Source organism: Oncorhynchus clarkii, chromosome 16 (genome assembly GCF_045791955.1).
Source record: "Oncorhynchus clarkii lewisi isolate Uvic-CL-2024 chromosome 16, UVic_Ocla_1.0, whole genome shotgun sequence".
NCBI lineage: Eukaryota > Metazoa > Chordata > Actinopteri > Salmoniformes > Salmonidae > Oncorhynchus > Oncorhynchus clarkii.
The window spans coordinates 21,769,380-21,790,787 of record NC_092162.1 but is presented as its reverse complement, the minus strand read 5'-3'; the positions used below and the strand labels follow the sequence as shown (position 1 = coordinate 21,790,787).

At 40.2% G+C, this 21,408-nt stretch overlaps 1 protein-coding gene across 4 annotated transcripts in view; it reads left to right on the top strand.

Annotated features, from left to right (window-relative positions):
* Nucleotides 1-21,408, top strand: part of LOC139368187 (myosin-binding protein C, fast-type-like) — a 51,534-nt gene that overhangs the window by 22,459 nt on the left and 7,667 nt on the right. The window contains exons 2-18 of one of the 4 annotated variants that reach the window (XM_071106821.1): nucleotides 995-1,012; nucleotides 1,420-1,437; nucleotides 2,155-2,178; nucleotides 4,281-4,307; nucleotides 13,399-13,467; nucleotides 13,760-13,908; nucleotides 14,312-14,429; nucleotides 14,946-14,994; nucleotides 15,177-15,236; nucleotides 15,684-15,853; nucleotides 16,007-16,139; nucleotides 17,828-17,952; nucleotides 18,696-18,801; nucleotides 19,050-19,213; nucleotides 19,479-19,644; nucleotides 19,890-19,996; nucleotides 20,175-20,204. In XM_071106821.1, coding sequence (XP_070962922.1) covers nucleotides 995-1,012; nucleotides 1,420-1,437; nucleotides 2,155-2,178; nucleotides 4,281-4,307; nucleotides 13,399-13,467; nucleotides 13,760-13,908; nucleotides 14,312-14,429; nucleotides 14,946-14,994; nucleotides 15,177-15,236; nucleotides 15,684-15,853; nucleotides 16,007-16,139; nucleotides 17,828-17,952; nucleotides 18,696-18,801; nucleotides 19,050-19,213; nucleotides 19,479-19,644; nucleotides 19,890-19,996; nucleotides 20,175-20,204 — 1,533 coding nt within the window. Of the gene's footprint in view, nucleotides 1-994; nucleotides 1,027-1,419; nucleotides 1,438-2,154; nucleotides 2,179-4,280; nucleotides 4,308-13,398; nucleotides 13,468-13,759; nucleotides 13,909-14,311; nucleotides 14,430-14,945; nucleotides 14,995-15,176; nucleotides 15,237-15,683; nucleotides 15,854-16,006; nucleotides 16,140-17,827; nucleotides 17,953-18,695; nucleotides 18,802-19,049; nucleotides 19,214-19,478; nucleotides 19,645-19,889; nucleotides 19,997-20,174; nucleotides 20,205-21,408 lie in introns of all 4 variants that reach the window. The other 3 variants (XM_071106824.1, XM_071106822.1, XM_071106823.1) reach the window with 3 other exon arrangements.

The window sequence follows — 21,408 nt, the reverse complement described above, 5'->3', positions numbered from 1 at the left end:
TTTTGGGTAGAAAGAGACAGCCTGGCTGAGGACTGCAGCAGAGGTCAGCTCTGACTGTTTAAGACAATGATGGGCAACTCAGGGAGAACTGACATAACTTCATCAAGGACATAATATACCGTCCCTTTTCCAGCCCCCCACTTTAATGTAGTCAGGCCTGAGAAATTGTTGGGAGCCAGCTATATGATATGCCTGATGCGTCTATTTCAGATTAGAGGGTTCTTTTACCAGCTTTCTGCCTCAGCCAATCCAAAGTCGGTCCCCCTGTCCAATACCCCTGATAGGCAAAAAGGCTGGCTGGACAAAAACCCGGGTGGACCAGAAAGAGGAGTCATACCGGCAGGGCAGATAGCAATGCCCCGTTCCAGAAATATCTACTGTCGGTGATCCAATGACCCTGAGTTCACAGTGAAATTTGGGGTCAGGTATCAAATTTAAGGGTAATGCAGGCCGTGTTTCACAGTCTCCTACAAATTCTACTGGTGACGATTTTAAAGTGGATATAAAAGTCTAGTGTCTTCCACTCTAGAGTTACACTCCAAAGAAGTGAGCCACACAGTAACATGAAACACTACATTTAACATAGCTGGTCTAATGTCATTGCATGGACCATCTGTTGCAAACAAACAGCAAAAGCTGCAAGGGAAAGGCCAATATTGAATAAAGCTTAGTCTTATCACCTTACGTCCTAAATTAGACATCTTAAAATACTTAAGTATTGTCAGAAAACGTTATGTGCCTTTGAGCGTAGAAACAAAGCTTTTTTATTGAAATGCCATTTTTTAAAATGTAAGTGGTAAGCATTGCGTTAGTTGCAATGGTTTCATGATTGTAGTCGTGCATACGTTATTGTAACACTGCCAATTTATGTTTTCCATTTCAGAGCAGGTCATGCAAATACCTATTTAGGAATCAACTGAGGATCAACCATGATTTCCCTACAGTCTTATCAACTCTTCTGATGTGCGTGTACTGTGTGTTTCTGTTTTTTTAGTGAAGCCGGAGGGCGAGGGTGAGTAACCTTTGGTGACGACCTTTGAGTGCATTACAGTGGCATAGTTAGACATTATAATGACTCACATTTTTCCATGTCTTCTTGTCAACTGGTCATGTCAGAGGGTAAGTTACAGGAGGGTAGGTTACAGGAACTACTGTAAAACAAAGCCATGTCTGCATCTGTTATTATTGTGCATATGAAGGGGCTGAATGGCAAAGTGGACTGATGTAACTAAAACATGTAACTAAACCATCTGTACCATGATAATGTAATATCATTTTACCCATTGTCTTACTTTCATGCAATTGAAACACCCATATAAAGATATGAGCATATTGTCATGGTTTTGACCAGTACTGATGACTGCTTATATATTGTCCACTTCTTCTTATCTAACCATTTTTTTTTGTTTGCCTTCTCAGGAGAAGCACCAGCAGAAGGTAAGGTGATGATTTCTAGTACAGACCCCAGTTCAGTGTCAATAAAGCCACCTTTCTATGGTCTTCACACAGTTGTTTAGAATGCAACACTTTTGAACACTTAGCGTAACACTGAAAATGTGATTCCAAAACAATCGGTTGTCCCTAATCCCAATGCTGCTGATAGAACATGTAGTCACAATTCAATCAGCTGGCATACATAATCAAACCAAAATATCCCCCAAATCGACTCAAATATGTAGACTCGGTCTCTGAATTACAAATGAAAGTGCAAAAATGAAGTCTCTGTTTTAGTCTAGCAAAAAATGTATTTTATCCTGGTGGAACCAGCCAGATCGCTACATTCCTCTGATTAGTCGAAGGTGATCCAATCGCTGACAAGTTAGTTTTGAATAATTCCCATTATTAGGCATAAGCTCAAACAGTTTCAATGTGGAGGAATGCCAGACTGGTCTGCGCAGTGAAAAAGAATGCTGAACGCCGCGATCAGGCTGGTTCCACCCGGCGAAATATCTTTGTCCTCCAAATAAAGTGAATATTCAATTCACTTCAGTCCCAGAATCTGGGACTGTGGCTCAAATCGAAATAATCCAGGCGCAAGAAATGTATAAAGGAAATACGATAAGAAATCAACTTCCCAGTTCAGTTGTTAGTCTGTGTAACACGTCTAATATCCATGCTGTGGTCCTTCAGTAAATAATGATCATTTTTCCTCAGCTGAAGAAAAACCAGCAGAAGATGGTAAGGGACACTTATGTTTTATTGTATTGAGTGTTCAGTGTTGATAGGTTTGGTTGTACGTGCAGTATAACCTCAAAGAAACAAACTGCAGACACAGAGTGACCGGTCAACTGAATGAGCAAAATCAAAGAGAAATATTTATTAACGCATAAAATAGAATTACTGTGGGCTACTGTACGGACAAACATCAATGTTGTTATTACTTGCTAAAACACATCAGACATTAACAGAATTTGGCTAAATGATTATAAAATACTTACTGTGCTGCAGTGTACTTTATGCACTGTACTGTACTGTACTGTAAAATATGGTATCATATGCACTTTAATGTCTGATGTAGTCTTGTTTGATTATGTATCATCTGCACTCTTGCGGTCTGTTCATTTGTTTTTGTTCTATCTGTATCATCATGTGATTGGTCTTTTTCGTCTTGTTTTTGAATTTTTCTACTTGTTTGATCTTAATGCATTTTAACTGAACTAACCTGTACAGAAGTAGGCCAGGTGTCCCAAAGTACATGAATTCATTTGCTTAGTAAAGAAGATGTGGGAATGCATGTACTCCGTCAGCTGTGTGTTGGTTTGTTTATGGTTGCATTACAATCTGATTTGAAAGCTGTGTCTATGTACACACGTGTTTGATGTGTGTTTGTTTGCGCATGCTATCTGCGAGTGGCATGTGTGCTAGGTGGGTTTGACTGCTGTATTTCTTAGGTATACAAAGTATATTGAAAGCAGGTGCTTCCACACAGAGGGAGTTAATTAAGTCAAACACCAGATCTCAGCCCAATTGAACACGCAAGGCAGAGTTACCTGTACATATGCATGCATGTCTGTATGTATGTATCTACAGTCTTGTCTGAAATTGACTCCATTGAAAAAGATGAGCAACTGTATAAAATAAATAATTTAAATACTGAGCTATATTGCATGCTCAAACAAATGGGGAAATAATATTTTATACAATTTCTCAAAGAAAGATATTTTGTTAAACAAGTAATATTTTTTTCTCAAATAGGCAGGGATCAAAATGATTGACAACCCTAAAGATTCTTATAAAGAAAGTAGTCAAAAGTTTAGTATTTGGTCCCATATTCCTACTGTATGACTCTACAAACTTGTTGGATGTGTTTGCATTTATTTTTGTTTGTGTCTCAGATTAATTTGTGCCCAACAGAATTTAATAGTAAATAATGTATTGCGTCATTTTGGAGTCATTTTTACTGTAAATAAGAATAGAATATGCTTCTAAACCACAGGAGGCTGCTGAGGGGAGGACGGCTCATAATAATGGCATCAAACACATGGAAATCATGTGTTTGATGTATTTGATACCATTCCACTTATTCCGCTCCAGTCATTACCACGAGCCTGTCCTCCCCAATTAAGGTGCCACCAGCCTCCTGTGTTCTAAACACTTTTGACATTCATGTGGATGCCACCATGATGATGGATAATCTTGATTCAATCACGGATAATGATGAGTGAGAAAGTTGCAGAGGGTCAAATATCCTGCCCCCGAAGCATGCTTACCTCGCCTGTTATTGGTAGTGGTGAGATATTAGCATGTCTTGGGGGTACTTGTATTAGTATACTGTACAAGATATGTATGTATGTATGTACGTAGGTGCCTGCATACAGGCTGTGTTCAGGTCATGGTAAACCTATAATACTCATAATATGATATCTTGCAAAGTAAAACAAAAAAAAAACAATTTTAGCTGATGCAAAACCAGCAGACGGGAGTATGAGAACTATGTGTGTAAGTATGCGGTATGTGTATCTTATGGACACAATGTACTGTATGTGTTTGTATGCATGTACTGCACTGTGCAGTATACATGTTCCTCAGTGTGTTAACATTTGATATTTAAAATTATTAGATTAAATATCTGTATTAAAAAAAAAAAAATCTTCAGACTCTGGCATGTGTGGAACTACGTGATTCTCTAATTTTGGTGGTGCAATAACCCTGTTTCAGTCCCTCAAGGAAGTCCAGTGTTTGCAGTTGAGTTGGTTCTGCGTGCGTCAGAATCGTATGTCCAATTCACAGGAATGTGTCTATATTATAGTTTTCCAGTTAAAATGCTTCCTTTTTCTCAGATGAGGCACTGCCTGAAGGAGAGGAGGGTAAGATACGTTTCGTTGGACTGTCTAAACTAGCAGAAGATGCCTTTGTACTGTATGACTGAGAACACAACCTATGTGTCAACTGTCAACAGCAGACCTGGGTCAAATACATGTACAGTTGAAGTCAGAGGTTTACATACACCTTAGCCAAAGACATTTAAACTCAGTTTTTCACAATTCCTGACATTTAATCCTAGTAAAAATTCCCTGTTTTAGGTCAGTTAGGATCACCACTTTATTTTAAGAACGTGAAATGTCAGAATAATAGGAGAGAGAATGATTTGTTTCAGCTTTAATTTCTTTCATCACATTCCCAGTGGGTAAGAAGTTGACAAACACTCAATTATTATTTGGTAGCATTGCCTTTAAATTGTTTAACTTGGGTCAAACGTTTTGGGTAGCCTTCCACAAGCTTCCCACAATAAGTTGGGTGAATTTTGGCCCATTCCTCCTGACAGAGCTGATGTAACTGAGTCAGGTTTGTAGACCTCTTTGCTCCCACACACTTTTTCAGTTCTGCCCACAAATTTTCTATAGGATTGAGGTCAGGGCTTTGTGATGGCCACTCCAATACCTTGACTTTGTTGTCCTTTGGAAGTATGCTTGGGGTCATTGTCCATTTGGAAGACCCATTTGCGACCAAGCTTTAACTTCCTGACTGATGTCTTGAGATGTTGCTTTAATATATCCACATAATTTTCCCTACCTCCAGTCCCTCCTGCAGCAAAGCACCCCCCACAACATGATGCTGCCACCCCTGTGCTTCACAGTTGGGATGTGTTCTTCGGCTTGCAAGCCTCCCCATTTTCCTCCAAACATAACGATGGTCATTATGGCCAAACAGTTATATTTTTGTTTCATCAGACCAGAGGACATTTCTCTAAAAAGTACGATCTTTGTCCCCATGTGCAGTTGCAAACAGTAGTCTGGCTTTTTTATGGTGGTTTTTGAGCAGTGGCTCCTCCCTTGCTGAGCGGCCTTTCAGGTTATGTCGATATAGGACTCTTTTTACTGTGGATGTAGATACTTTTGTTCTGGGATTGATTTGCACTTTTTGCACCAAGGTACGTTCATCTCTAAGAGACAGAACGCGTCTCCTTCCTGAGCGGTATGATGGCAGCATGGTCCCAATGTGTTCATATTTGTGTTCTACTGTTTATACAGATGAACGTGGTACCTTCAGGTGTTAGGAAACCTCCAATTGACTCAAATTATGTCAATTAGCCTATCAGAAGCTTCTAAATCCATGACGTCATTTTCTGGAATTTTCCAAGCTGTTTAAAGGCACAGTCAACTTAGCATATGTAAACTTCTGGCCCTCTGGAATTGTGATACAGTGAATTATAAGTTAAATAATATGTCTGTAAACAATTTTTGGAAGAATGACTTGTGTCATGTGTAACAGTTTAACTTTAGTTCGTCCCCTCGCCGGGCTCGAACCAGGGACCCTCTGCACACAGACAACAGTCACCCACGAAGCATCGTTACCCATCGCTCCACAAAAGCCGCAGGGAACAACTACTTCAGGTCTCAGAGCGAGTGACATCGGTTACACATGCACAAAGTAGATGTCCTAACCAACTTGCCAAAACTATAGTTTGTTAACAATACATTTGTGGAGTGGTTGAAAAACAAGTTTTAATGACTCCAACCTAAGTGTATGTAAACTTCTGACTTCAACTGTCAGTCAAACATTGTTCTGCGCTTGATTTAGCTTGCCCAGTACAATTAAACAAATTAAAAAGCTGCAAAACTGCTAACTATAATAGCCCACCTCAAATGCTGTCAAGTATTTGACCTATGTATTTGACTCATGTATTTGACCCTAGTCTGGTCTATTTAAGCAAGACCCGGGAGGGTGTGGTACATTGTGAATATACCACGGCTAAGGGTTGTACTTAGTCACGAAAGTGACAAATATGTAATTTTGCTGAACTATCGCTTCAAAATTACATGTTTATATATTTGTTTCCTTACTTTAAAAGCAGTCTATGGACAAGGAGAGACTGCAAATAAGGAAATAAATATATGCATATGTAAATATATAAAGTACATTCCTTTAATGGGGATAGCAGAAGAAACAATGATGTACTTGTATATTTTGTGTAATATATGAATGTTTGGATGTACAGTATGTGGAATTTTATACCATGCACAACATGTATGGGCCTGTACGTGTTGATTGCCTGAGTAATGACGTACAATGTATGTGTGTATGTATGTGGAGTTAATTGTAGTTATTTTAATATATTCTATAATGGTTTTGTTTGGTCTTGGACATGGCGACACCATATTATTGTCTTTGATGGTGCATGATTGCAGCGCAATTATTGTTTATAATGAAATTGTCTGGTTACTGTAGTTGAAAGTGAAAAGTGAACACAGTACTTTGTATTTCCAGGAAAGGGAGAATGAAAATGTTGTCATTTTCTTCTCTTTCCCAAGGAACTATGACCAATGTTCATTATAAGAGGCAAAAGCTTTTTTAATATTGTATGATTCGATTTTTGGAAATACTTACCTTATACAATTTATGTACTGGAAATATTTATTTGGAAATGCAGTACCAGACAAAAGTTTGGACACACCTACATGTACTCATTCATGGGTTTTTCTTTCTTTTTTTCTATTTTCTACATTGTAGAATAATAGTGAAGACATCAAAACTATGAAATAACACATATGGAATCATGTAGTAACCAAAAAAGTGTTAAAAAAATCTAAATATATGTTATATTTTTGATTCTTCAAAGTAGCCAGCCTTTGCCTTGATGATAGCTATGCGCACTCTTGGTATTCTCTCAACCAGCTTCACCGGGAATGCTTTTCCGGGAATGAAGTTCCCACGTATTCTGAGAACTTGTTTGCTGCTTTTCCTTCACTCTGCAGTCCAACTCATCCCAAACCATCTCAATTGGGTTGAGGTCGGGTGATTGTGGAGGCCAGGTCATCTGATGCAGCACTCCATCACTCTCCTCTTTGGCCAAGTAGCCCTTACACAGCCTGGAGGTGTGTTGGGCCATTGTCCTGTTGAAAAACAAATGATAGTCCCACTAAGCACAAACCAGATGGGGTGGCGTATCGTTGCAGAATACTGTGGTAGCCATGCTGGTTAAGTGTGCCTTGATTTCTAAATGTGTCTGTTACTTAATCTCTGTGAAGCATTTACTTGGGCTGCGATTTCTGAGGCTGGTAACTCTAATGAAATTATCCTCTGCAGCAGAGGTAACTCTGGGTCTTCCTGTCCTGTGGTGGTCCTCATGAGAGCCAGTTTCATCATAGCGTGTGATGGTTTTTGTGACTGCACTTGAAAACTGACCTTCATGTCTTAAAGTACTGATGGACTTTCTTATTTTGATTATTTTAGCTGTTCTTTACCAAATTGGGCTATTGTCTGTATAACCTACCTTGTCACAACACAACTGATTGGTTCAAGCGCATTAAGAAGGAAAGAAATTCCACAAATGAACTTTTATCATGGCACACCAGTTACTTGAAATGCTTTCCAGATGACTACCTCATGAAGCTGGTTTAGAGAATGCCAATAGTGTGCAAAGCTTGTCATCAAGGCAAATGGTGGCTACTTTGAAGAATCTCAAATATAAAATATAATTTGAATTGTTTTAACACTTTTTTGGTTACTAAATGATTCCATATGTGTTATTTCATAGTTTTGATGCCTTCACTATTATTCTACATCCTAAAAAAAAAGTCAAAATAAAGAAAAACCCTGGAATGAGTAGATGTGTCCAAACTTTTGACTGGTGCTGTATATATTTGGAATATAGCTGCGAGCAGCAATGAACAGGTGTTCACGGGATGAAAGAAAGGACACAAAATCAGTTTCGATAACAAAGCAAGCACTATCATGTAGGAGCTAATGTTTAGCTAACCTTTAGGTGTAGTCAGTGAAAGCATTACCATGTTTATCTCTCAATACCACAAGGAATTATTCAAATAATTACTTAATGTGTTGAGTTGATGTACCAATTCTGGGGTCAATTGGTTTATGTTAAGATTTGTTAAATATTTTTAGCGTTAGCGTATTGGTATATTGCAGTCATCTTTGAATTCTGGGACTTTATTTTGTCAATCTGATTGTGTAAATTGTTGAAATCTCAGTCGGTACTCTCCACATTAGCATTCCAAAATAGTTCAATACACTCTCACAGCTGTAATATGCAGACTGCAAGAGGCAGGACTTCCTGTTTAAAATTTTCCCTCATAAAATATCCACTTTTCACTATGCTCTCACCACATAATGTGGAGTGTATTTACAATGGTTTAAATGGACATTTTATGTCAATAACTTAGCCGTCTTTTGAACAAACGTAAGTTTAGACATGTACTATGTCCCTACATTCCACATTTGCTGTGATTTGGTCCTGGTTCATGAGAAGAAGATTCTTTAAAGTATTTGGTAGCATATTCTTATATTGGCTAATATGCATCTACTGGTAAAGTGTAGATGCATCATTGAATGAATGCATCAACGTTATTTTCTCAAACTCTTTAGGGACTATTATAATGAGTTCAAAGACCACATTTTGAGTGAATCTCACTTAGTCCATGAATATTTTGGGGGGGATTGTTTTAAACATTAGTGTTGCGTCGTCCAAAAAGTGAATTGTTAATAGTTTCCTTATTTTTTTTTAAAGATATTAATGCCAAACGTAACATGTTCCATCATAGTAATGTATTTGATGACCCTAAACGTTTCAAGTAGATAGGCCATTGTGCAGTGGATATACAAGGAATTTAAATGGACACCAATCCCTTATTTTTTCTCAAACTAAATTAAGATATGTACCATGGGCCTACATACAGAATTTGGTGTTAGTTGTTTAGTTTTTTTTAAAGCGTTTCAAACATTTTCAAGATGGAGGAAAATCTGTCCTAACGGATCTTATGGGTCCTTGAGACAAATTTGTTTAGCATGAGGAAAGAAGCCTACATACAAAGTTTCACGTTTCTAGGTCAAACAGGGCGACGTATTTGAGGATTTAAGTGAGACTGCTGAAAACGGCGCCCCTATTGGTCAATCAGTGACATTCTATTTGACCAAGTTACTCATTGCCTCTAGTTCCTGTGTTCCAAAAGAGTCTATGCAGTCTATGCTTGAGGTATTTGACCATGTCAAGGAAGAAAATGTAATCCAGCTTCGCTGTGAACCCCTAAATGTATATTTGGAAAGACATATTGATGATTTAATCATTACATTATGTGTAATTATCAGAGGCACCTGCTGAGGCACCTGCTGAGGTGGTTTACATTATCTGTCTTCTCTGTATATTCTTTGATGTTAAGTCACCTATTTGAGAGGTGAGAGGTCTTGGAGAGGTCCTGAACCAGTTCCCGACTGACATTTTGGTGTACAAAGCGCTGTGTCAACGTCGTAGTGTCCCGTGCCTTATTGTGCCAGAAAATCCCATTTGTCTGCTCTCCGCTACCACTCTCTGAGCGGAGCTGCATTAAAATGTCAGGTTCCAGACCCCACATTTGTATAGGGAGTGACACGTCACATTTTCTGGCCTACCCGGACAAATAATCGATTTGCTCTCCTTCTGAGCAACGGAGCCCACCCAGCCTGGGAGACGGAATAATGAAAGGGGACAGTCAAGCGAACACAAATTGTGGTTTCATCTCACTGTGGTGTTCCCAGGCGGATTTAGAGCTCTCAACATGAACAATACTAAATAATTTCATAGAATCCTAGAACAAGACCACATACTCTTGGCCACGGACAGATTCCTTCACTTCTGCTTAAAGCCGACGTTGTAACGGCGTCTCTGCGCTGCTCAATGGACGTTTCCCGAAAAAAGTATCTGTGGTCAGTTACGAAATTGTGTCAATATTGTACTGTAACTGATGATCATATTTATTTTTTTGCCGTTATAATACAGGTGAAATATTACACTAAGTCGTTTATAATTTGATTTGTTACTATATTTAGAAAGCATTTCAGTCATTTCAAGCAATATTGCCTCACTTTTGTTGAATGGAATAAACAATATGTTATTTTCATAGTATTTAGCTACAGTATCTACTTGAGCTTGTGTCCTCAATTGTGAGTACAATTTATAACGATTTAAATCTAAAACTATGCAACATTAGCAGTTCTTGTTTGTGGCCATCTCAGGAAAAATAATTATGTTTGGCTATGTTTTTTTTAGGCGTAAATCTACATTTTGGACCTATCATTCAAGCAGGCACCGGAAGAGTGTTTATAATTTTCTGATACCAAAACTGTATTGATTCATAAACGTCTAAAGCCTCAATGTAATGTAAAGCTATGGCCATGAGTATCAAGTTGCATCCTGTCTATTTGGCCTACTTACCAATGGCTGTAAAGAAAACCGGACACAAGGCTGTACTACTGTAGTCAAACATGTGTTTTTCAACACGACTTTTTAAGGGGTTATCTGGTAATACTTTTTAAGCATTTATTCATTCTTATGCTTTACAAATGAACACTAAATGTTATACACGCTTATGAATTATAATTATCATAAATGCTTATACATGTTTACAATGAACCGGTGTTGTAGTAGCTTCCCCGCGACTACATATTGATTGTATTTTTACTCAGCTTTGACTCGGACAATAAGGACTCCTCATGACTTCCCGAGAACAGCCGAGACCAGCAAATTAAACAAATCACTGTTAGCTCCCATTTATCATTATTAACAGCTCCCAAGGGGACACCAGGGAAGTTGTAACATATTTTATATTTCTAGACCTGTTTGGGGTCTGTGAGAAGGTTTTGTGCATGTATGTTTTTTTTTTTTTTTACATAATAGTATAGTTTAACAGTGTGTTTGTTATAAGCTGGTGGTTCGAGCCCTGAATGCTGATTGGCTAAAAGCTGTGGTATATCAGACCATGTACCACGGGAATGACAAAACATATTTTTACTGCTCTAATTACATGAGTAACCAGTTTATAATAGCAATATGGCACCTCAGGGGTTTGTGGTATATAGCCAATATACCACGGCTAAGGGCTGTATCCAGGCACTCCGTGTTTTGTTGTGCGTAAGAACAGCTCTTAGCCGTGACATATTGCCCATCTACCACACCCCCTCGGCCTTATTACTTAAATATAAACCATGTTTGAATCGTGGATGCTGATTGGCTAAAACGGACTATGTACCATGGGTATGACACAAAATACTTGAATACTGCTTTATTGAAGTTTCACTATGCATACCAAGGCAAATGATATCAGAAAAGCAATAAGGCTTGTATTAACACATTTCCCCTTGCTTCTAGCCTAGCAGTTGATCTGCAACAATGGGGGTTTGTATAAACCTTGCTGTCTGTTTCACCGAACTCAGCAATGCCATGTAGAAATGCGATCTCCCCCTGTATCCTACGATAGAGAGTGAATGATGTCCTGACGAAACAGCAACTTTTCCGACCAGACCCAGGCGAAATAACGCATCAGCGTCATTATAATGGACAAACAAAAAGTGAAGCTGCTTTTTGCTGTCATTTCGGCTGCAGAGGCTAACTAGCAAGTCGATGGCTAGCTAGCAAGCGACGAGAAGGTTAGCCCACAGATGAAAGGTTAGCCTGCCTGCATAGCAACAATGATTTGATTGCAACCAGATTTTCATCCCACACTATGTCCTCCGGTGGAAGGGTGAAATAGTATGAATTTACCTTTCCAAAATCAAGTTTGTAATGAAAATATGTTAGTTATTGTTGTAATATGTTGGTAGCAATAAGGCACCTCTGGGTTTTGTGTTATATGGCCAATACACCATGGCTAAGGGTTGTGTCCAGGCACTCCGCTTTGTACTGTGCCTAAGAGCAATCCTTAGCAGTGGTTCTGTATATTGGCCATACACCACACCCTTTGGACCTTATTGCTTAAGGATAAACAGATATCACCATATGCCTTGCTCACATCGATATCCAATGATATCGGTATCATACTGAATTATCGATATTGGTGCCCACCACTATAGAATCATAGATCTTGATGACAAACATCTTGACGACTTCAGCGAATAGCATTCTCATTCTGGAAGTTGTGAAATGGTGAATCTGTTAATAGTAATACATCAACTGTTTTACTTAATTTAGAGACCCTAGCAGAACCAGCAAGATGAGAAGTCAAACGGTACCAGAAACGTTTCCTCTGTTGTCTGTTATGGCCGAAAGACCGTGGTCCAGTCCAGTATCTTGATTTTATGACTTGATTTTCACAATTGTTTCAGTGCTATTGATTATTCTGGTAACATTTCTGCACAGTTAATATGGGTTTACAGTATTATGAGCTTTCTGGATGTGTGTATGTATGTGGATGTGTGTGTGTTACAAGATGTATCCAAACAAGGGATTGGCGCTCATCCAAAAAATGTGTGTTATGATTGTTCAAAACATGCATATGTTACGAAAAAAAGGTGTGAGACCAGGTTGTTTCCTTGTGCTTGCTTCCTTGTGTGTCTATGTACATGCGTGTGTTTGTGTTTCAAGAGGTATCCAAACGACTCATAAGTGCTCATCAAAACCTCTCTTTGTTATGATTGTTAAAATTTGTACACTACCTGTCAAAAGTTTTACAACACCTACTAATTCAAGGGTTTTTCTTTGTTTGTACAATTTTCTACGTTGTAGAGTAATAGTGAAGACATCAAAACTATGAAATAACACATATGGAGTCATGTAGTAACCAAAAGGCGTTAAATTTGACCTGCTCTTTCCATAATATGGACTTGTTCTTTTACTAAATAGGGCTATCGTCTGTATACCCCCCCCCCACACACACACATAATCCTGCAGCAACAGGAAATTTGAATTATTCTGAGAATCATACTAAATTGACATTTGTATAGGGGTTGATACAGTTTTCGTTAGGGCAAATCAATTCTGATATTTCAGTGGAAATTGCAAACTACGGAAGCCTTTTTAAAACTCAAATGCACTACAAGTATGCATTTCCTGCTGTGCAGGAGCAGGACAATTCTCAGCAACAAAAGAGTGATCAAGTTAAGATCCTACATCTGTGAGTGCGTGTGTGTTTGGGTGCGTTAATGTGTGTGTGTTTGGAAGTGTGTTCTCATCTCTACCCTCACACCCCTCAGGGGTCCATCAGTCGCAGGAGATTACAGGACTGTTTCTTCTGCACCCTGAGACTACGGTTGCCATAACAGGTTATACAAACTACACTGGCAGTTGACTAATACTAGCTACATCCTAGCATGCAAATATCAATTTGTCTTACTACTTTGAATTCACGTAGGGTATTGTTAAACTGAGTAGTTATTTGCTGTATATAAATACTACAGTAGGCCTAATTCTGGCATGTACTTTACCAAACTGTTGACCTGAAGTTTACACAATTCAGCTGTACTGTAGGAACTTTGGTATAGGAACACATACAAATAGAAAATGGCCAAATTCTATTCCTTTACTGGCTTTCTGAGTGTTGATTGTGAATGGCAGGTACGGACATTGTGTTTACTGCCAAAGTGGACTCTACTACACTATCAAGGAAACCAACCATTAAATGGCTGAAGGGGAAGTGGCTGGACCTGGGCAGCAAAGCAGGGAAACACATGCAGTTCAAAGAGACTTTTGACAGAGCCACAAAGGTACGTCTATGGAAGTGGGTGGGGTTGGCTGGATGAGTGGAGGACAGAAGTGAGGGAATGTTCTATGCATCATCAATCCTCCCCCACTCTCTCTCTCTCTCTCTCTCTCTCTCTCTCTCTCTCTCTCTCTCTCTCACACTCTCTCTCACTCTCTCTCTCTCTCTCTCTCACTCTCACACTCTCTCTCACTCTCTCTCTCACTCTCTCACACTCTCTCTCTCTCTCACTCTCTCTCACACTCTCTCTCTCTCACTCTCTCACACTCTCTCTCTCTCACTCTCTCTCACACTCTCTCTCTCTCACTCTCTCTCACACTCTCACACACACACACACACACACACACACACACACACACACACACACACACACTCACTCACACACTTAAATGTTCTACTCCACTTAGATCTACACCTGGGACATGAAGATAATCAAGGTGGTCCCTGGTGACGCTGGGGCCTACAGGTGTGAGGTCACCTCCAAAGACAAGTGCGACAGCAGCGCTTTTGACATCTCCGTGGAGGGTGAGTGGGACATTTTGGGAACACTGACCACTGTCCCCTTAAGGCAGTGGTTCTCAAACCTCTTCTCGGGGACCCCCAATATATTTTGTATCCCTGAACTACCATCACATCTGATTCATCTATAAAGGCTTGATGATGAGTTGAGTCATTAAGTGTGCTACCTTTGAAATGGATGAAATACATGGAACGAATGGGGGTTTTCGGGAAGAGGTTTGAGAACCACTGCCTCAAGGGACCCAATGAATGCACAATCAAAGGTTCTTAACATAAGATAGGGGGTATTACAAGTGTGGCAGGTAGCCTAGCCGTTAATAGCGTTGGGCAAGTAACCGAAAGGTTGCTGCTTCGAAACGTCAGAAAAATCTGTCGTTGAGCACGGCATTTAACCCTAATTGCTCCTGTAAGTCGCTCTGAATAAGGGCGTCTGCTGAATGACTAAAATGTAAATGTGTAATCAGTTTAGGTGCACGCAACTGTAACCCATATGTGTTCTTTATGCAATCCCTCTTCTTCCAGCTGTGCATACTGAGGAGGAACATGATATTATGGCCGCATTCAAAAGAACGTAAGCATTTTGTATTCATGTTTGAGCTTATTAGTATTTCTTGGTGTGTGCGTGCACACCTGTGTACGTGTATGATTGAGCGCTATCCGTAATGTGTTTGACTGCATTTCAGCAAGATATAATGTCCATTGCTTAATCTAGAATGACAGTATACATTTTGTGCACTGTCTTTCTCTAATTAGGGATGCTGGAGAGGATGAAGGCAGTTTGGATTTCAGTGCTTTGCTGAAAGCTACCAAGAAGTGAGCACTGTTTACATTGTGTGCCATATGTAGGGATCACATAAAGTACAAGGGATCAGGGATCACCGACCACATTCCAGGGATCAGGGATCACCGACCACATTCCAGCGACCAGGAATCACCGACCACATTCCAGGGATCAAAAATGCATATATGATTACATTATTATTGTTTTTAGCTGTATCATTTTTTAATGCTACATCCATTTGCAGTGTACAGTACATTCCTTCATGTAGCCTATCCTTTAGATTACGAGTACAAAGTTGATTGGATAGTATGATAGAACGTGCTGGAACGAGTCATTCACTTGAAACTGAGAGTGGACTGACCATTGATTTGATAGATTTTTGTATCGTTGACTAGGTAATCTCTCCCTTTGTCCTCTCTCTTCATCTCGGGGCCCTCTTTCTTCTTTCCCTGCCTCCTCCTTCTGTCTTTCACCCACAGGAAGAAGAAGCCAGTCGTAGACGAGGAGAAGGCAGACGTGTGGGAAATCCTGAAGAACGCTCAACCCAGCGAGTATGAGAAGATTGCTTTTGAGTACGGCATTACAGACCTGAGGGGTCTGCTCAAGCGTCTGAAGAAGATGAAGACGGTTGAACCCAAGCACAGCGACGGTAAGATGGAGAGGGGAAATATTACTATATTTGTCTTTACTTTCTTATGATTACCAAAACAAAAAGCTTCTCCAAGTTATTAAACAAACGGTAGTACCTTGCCAAACTTACAACAACTGTACCCAATGTCATGCTCTCTGTTTCGCCCTGCAGCTTTCCTAAAGAGAATGGAGTCTGCCTACTCTGTGGATAAGGGCAAGAAAATCGTACTGCAGGTGGAAGTGGTTGACCCAAATGCTCAGGTCAAATGGTTGAAGAACGGTCAGGAGATAAAACCATCAGCCAAGTACGCACACAGATTAAACACACAAATACAGACACACGCACCATCAAACACACACACATCCTAGAAGAGGCTACTGGGAGGCTGAGGCTCGTTGAGGGCCATTATGGTTAGAACATATCAGGACTGAGGGCCAAACCCCAACTTGAGAAATGACGGCGTAGCTGGATCCTTTGCAGAAATGACTGATGTCAATAAGCGAATCACGTGCATCTCCTTGTTAGGATATGGCCATGACTTACTGACGTAATACCAGCAAGGGGAAGCGAAAGAAGTGCAAAGGCTATTCATGGAGATGGCCACTAACGGAGATTTACAAAATAGATTCAAAAAAAGTCCACTTACGTGAGGAGGCTATGTGACTGTTTCCTAGTAACGAGTTAACGTGACTTAACGCAAAACACAAAAAAGCAAACTCACCAGGTTGTTTGTTTACTTTCCTCTTGGCATATTCAGTCAACAAGATATTTGTTTTGAAAAGACGTTTTTTATCATGTAAGCCTTCCATTGAACAGTCTCCATCAAAAGGCAATGTAGGCCTATCTATTTTTGTCTTCTCTCTGGAATGCATTGGTAGAGCAGAGTCCTCTCTCTCTGTAGCAATGCCAGATATGTGATTAATGGCACAGTTGGCCCTATCTGATTTACCGCAAGCTAAGATGGTGTTCTCCGCGTCTCCTAGACTTGACCCGGCAGCGCTGGAAAATAGCTCTCTAAAATTATCTCTCCGCAACTCCATCATTCTAAATTGCGCTGCCATCAACACATTTTAGTTCTAGGAAGCCATAATCAGCTTCTCGGTGGCCAACAAATCATGTTGACAGGTCATATCATTCCCTGCGCATTTACTCCTCATGTTTTTTTTTTTTTAAATCAGAAAATTTTTGCTACAATTTTTGAAGCCCCCCATCTTAGCAGTGTAGAGATTTTTTTTTCATTTTTAAGCCACTTTCCTGCAATTCTACACATTTCTCAATGGAGCTGAGAGAAAAATGCTGCAGTTTTAAAGTGAATTTCCTGAAATTCTATGCATTTTGCCATGGCTAATGCTTTGTTCTTTTGCTCAAACATAATAACAAAATCAATACTGCTGAATACTTTTTTTTTTACATACTTTGTATCTGATTAGTCGTTTAAGTTCACACTAAAAAACTGTTTGGACTTAAGAAGCCCGAAAAACCACTTGGGCTGCCTGCCAAAGTGTCATCTATTCAGAAAAATCCTTGCTCATGTACAAAGTCAGGTCTGAATCATTATCATGGACAAGGCTTAATTTAATGGCAATAGTTGTTTACTTGTGGCCTCGTGACAGTTTGGTAGCCTTTACTGTACTTCACCTCTGATTACTTAGTACTCTTAGCTAACTCTTAACTTAGCACTCTTCTAACCTTTCTTTTTAAAACTTTTTTTATTTTTTGTCTATCCCCAGTATGAACTATGAGATTTATTGCGGTACACGAAAAATGGGCAACAACTTTAGTAGACTAAAATAACCCATGCGTTAGTTCTTCTAAACAAATGACAGGTCAATCACTTTCAGAAAACTGTAGATTGCCATTTTATTCAAGTTGACATGCTGCTCATACAAGTCTTATAAACGGGCTTTCGGAGAATGTTAAACGACATTCATTTGCAATGCTGTCTCTGTCCATCCGTTTGTCCGTGTGTCCGTTTGTCTATCTGTGCACCAGGTACATCATAGAATCAATTGGCAACATCAGGACTCTCACCATCAACAAGTGTAGCCTGGCTGACGACGCTGCCTACGAGTGTGTGATTGGGGAAGAGAAGTCCTTCACAGAGGTGTTTGTCAAAGGTACGCCTTCTTCTCACTCGTCTACACTCTTAGAAAAAAAAACTACTATCTAGAACCTAAAAGGGTTCTTCGACTGTCCCCGTAGGAGAACCCTTTGAAGAACACTTTTTGGCTCCAGGTTGAATACTTTTGGTTCAAGGTAGAACCCTTTTGGGTTCCATGTAAAACCCTTCCCACAGAGGCTTGAACATGGAACCCAAAATGGTTCTATCTGAAACCAAAAAGGGTTCTTCAAAGGGTTCTCCTATGGGAGCCGCCGAAGAACCGTTTTGGAACCCCTTTTTTTCTAAGAGTGTGGAGTTGTGATTTGCTGATGCCATGTATCATAAAGTGTACCTTTATTGTAGTGTTACCCCATGTATCATAAAGTGTACCTTTATTGTAGTGTTACCCCATGTATACTTTATTTAACGAGATGACTCCCATTTACATAGTAATACTTTTTTTTTTGCAATTCAACTTTGACCATCAGAATCATCCAAGTATCCATATAACGACAATAATCATCAAACAAAAAAAAAGATTTTGAATAATGTAAAAAAATATATATATTACAAAAAATATTTGCAGTTGTGTACGCTCACTGTCACAATTTTTTCTCAAATTGACTTTGCCCCCTGAGGGCCACCGTGTAGCCAATGTACCAAGTAATAAACACAATGCTTTTTACACTGCACTTACAATAATGTCCCAGTGTTTAGGTAACATAAAAAATGGTGTCTTCTTGCTGTCGTCCTCTCCAGAGCCCCCGGTCACCATCACCAAGCTGCTGGATGACTACCACGTGGTGGTGGGAGAGAGGGTGGAGTTTGAGGTGGAGGTGTCTGTGGAGGGAGCACACGTTAACTGGTCAGTAAAACCTTCCAGTAAATGCTTTATTTGACAGTCCCCTTTAATCCGGTATCTTTATGGTATTTTACACGGCGTTAACTAAGAAACTGTGTAGTAAAAAAATGGATGCTTTATAGTACTGACCTCAAAGTTTTAAAAAAAGAAGGAAAGTAAAGTTCAGCTTGGAAGGCCTGAACCATTTTTATGTTCCTGGTGTCTGCACAATTCACTCAGGTGTTTCCGTGTCACCTATTCTCACTCCTCAGGATGTTTGAGGACCAAGAACTCTCCAGGGACTCCCATAAGTACCGCTTTAAGAAGGACGGGTTGAAGCACATGCTCATCATCCAAGAGGCTTCGCTGGATGACATTGGGATGTACTGGTGCTTCACCAACGGCGGGCGAACCAAAGGAGAGCTGGAAGTTGAAGGTACCAGTCTTTGTTCTAGGGAAAAGATGAGACATATTTTCCAGTCTTCGCGGTGATTCAAATTCAGTTCTATATCTGCGGTGGATTTTTGTTGTAGTGCTGTGGACAAACACTTGTAGGTATGCTAGTTTGGGTATCCTCTCACTTCTCCCTTTCCCTCTCTCCCTGTCTCTCTCTCCGCATTCTCTTTCGTTCCTCTCGCTTTCCTCTCTATCCCTGTCTCTCTCACTCTGCCCTCTCCCTATTGCCCCCCCCCCCCCTCCAGAGAAAGAACTGGAGGTGTTGCAGAACATCGCTGACCTGACGGTGAAGGCCGAGGACCAGGCCATGTTCAAGTGTGAGGTGTCTGATGAGAAGGTGACAGGGAAATGGCTCAAAGATGGCGTGGAGGTGGTGCCCAGCAGTCACATCAAGCTGACCCACATCGGAAGGTACAGGACGGGAGAGACATGGGGACAGGTTACGTGTCAAGTGACTTTAGATTGTAATTATGTTTTTGTATCAACTTCTGATTATGTTTTGCCTACAGAGTGTGTTATGGTCGTAACTATGGTCTGTCTTTTATTTTCAGTATGTATTGTATTCTAGAATGACGAGGAGCTGTGACTGTGTAATTCTCTATTGAACTAGAATGTGGCAATTCATGAACAACTTCCTCATCCTCAATGTGTTTTAGAATCCATCGGCTTACCATAGACGACGTCAAGCCCGAGGACGCTGGAGACTATACGTTTATCCCAGACGGATATGCCCTCTCACTGTCCGCCAAACTCAACTTCCTGGGTAAGAGAAAGAGAGAGAAAAGATGAGAAAAATATCTATATATTTTTTTAAATGACAAATTCACCAACTTTGGAGAAATTTACATCATGCCTATACATACTGTTTAAATGGAAATAAAGTCCCTTAACATCAGTTCAAGTCACATATGAATAAATCAATTTTGTCTTCCTTTCAACAGAAATTAAGATCGACTATGTCCCCCGCCAAGGTAGGTTTTCTAAATTACTGCTACAAAACATAATGCCATAAGTATTGATTCACATCAATATATGCAATATATCAATGTACAGTGCATTCGGAAGGTATTCAGACCCCTTGACTTTTTCAATTTTTTGTTACGTTACAGCCTTATTCTAAAATTGATTTAAAAAAAAATGTCTTCATCAATTTACACAAAATACCCCATAATGACAAAGCAAAAACATGCTTTTAAAAATGTTTGCAAATGTATTAAAAATACAAAACTGAAATATGATATTTACATAAGTATTCAGACCCTTTACTCAGGACTTTGTTGAAGCACCTTTGTCAGAGATTACAGCCTTGAGTCTTCTTGGGTACGACACTACAAGCTTGAAACACCTGTATTTGGGGAGTTCCTCCCACTCTTCTTTGCAGATCCTCTCAAGCTCTGTCAGGTTGGATGGGGAGCGTCGCTGCACAGCTATTGTTTAGGTCTCTCCAGAGATGTTCGATCAGGTTCAAGTCCGTGCTCTGGCTGGACCACTCAAGGACATTCAGAGACTTGCCCGAAGCCACTCCGTTGTCTTGGCTGTCTGCTTAGGGTCGTTGTCCTGTTGGAAGGTGAACCTTCGCCCCAGTCTGAGGTCTTGAGCGCTCTGGAGCAGGTTTTCATCAAGGATCTCTCTGTACTTTGCTCTATTCATCTTTCCCTCGATCCTGACTAGTCTCCCAGTCCCTGCTGCTGAAAAACATCCCCACAGCATGATGCTGCCACCACCAGGCGTCAGCGTAGGGATGGTGCCAGGTTTCCTCCAGACGTGACGCTTGGCATTCAGTCCAAATAGTTCAATCTTGGTTTTATCAGACCATATAATCTTGTTTCTCATGGTCTGAGAGTCTTTAGGTGCCTTTTGGCAATTTCCAATCAGGCTTTAATGTGTCTTTTACTGACTAGTGGCTTCCATCCAGCCACTTTGCCATAAAGGCCTGATTGGTAGAGTGCTGCAGACATGGTTGCCCTTCTGGAAGGTTCTCCCATCTCCACGGAGGAACTCTGGAGCTCTGTCGTGTTCTTGGCCACTTCCCTGACCAAGGCCCTTCTCCCTCGACTGCTCAGTTTGGTCGAGCGGACAGTTCTACGACGTGTCTTGGTGGTTCCAAACTTCTTCCATTAAAAAATGATGGCGACCACTGTGTTCTTGGGGACCTTCAATGTTGCAGAAATGTTT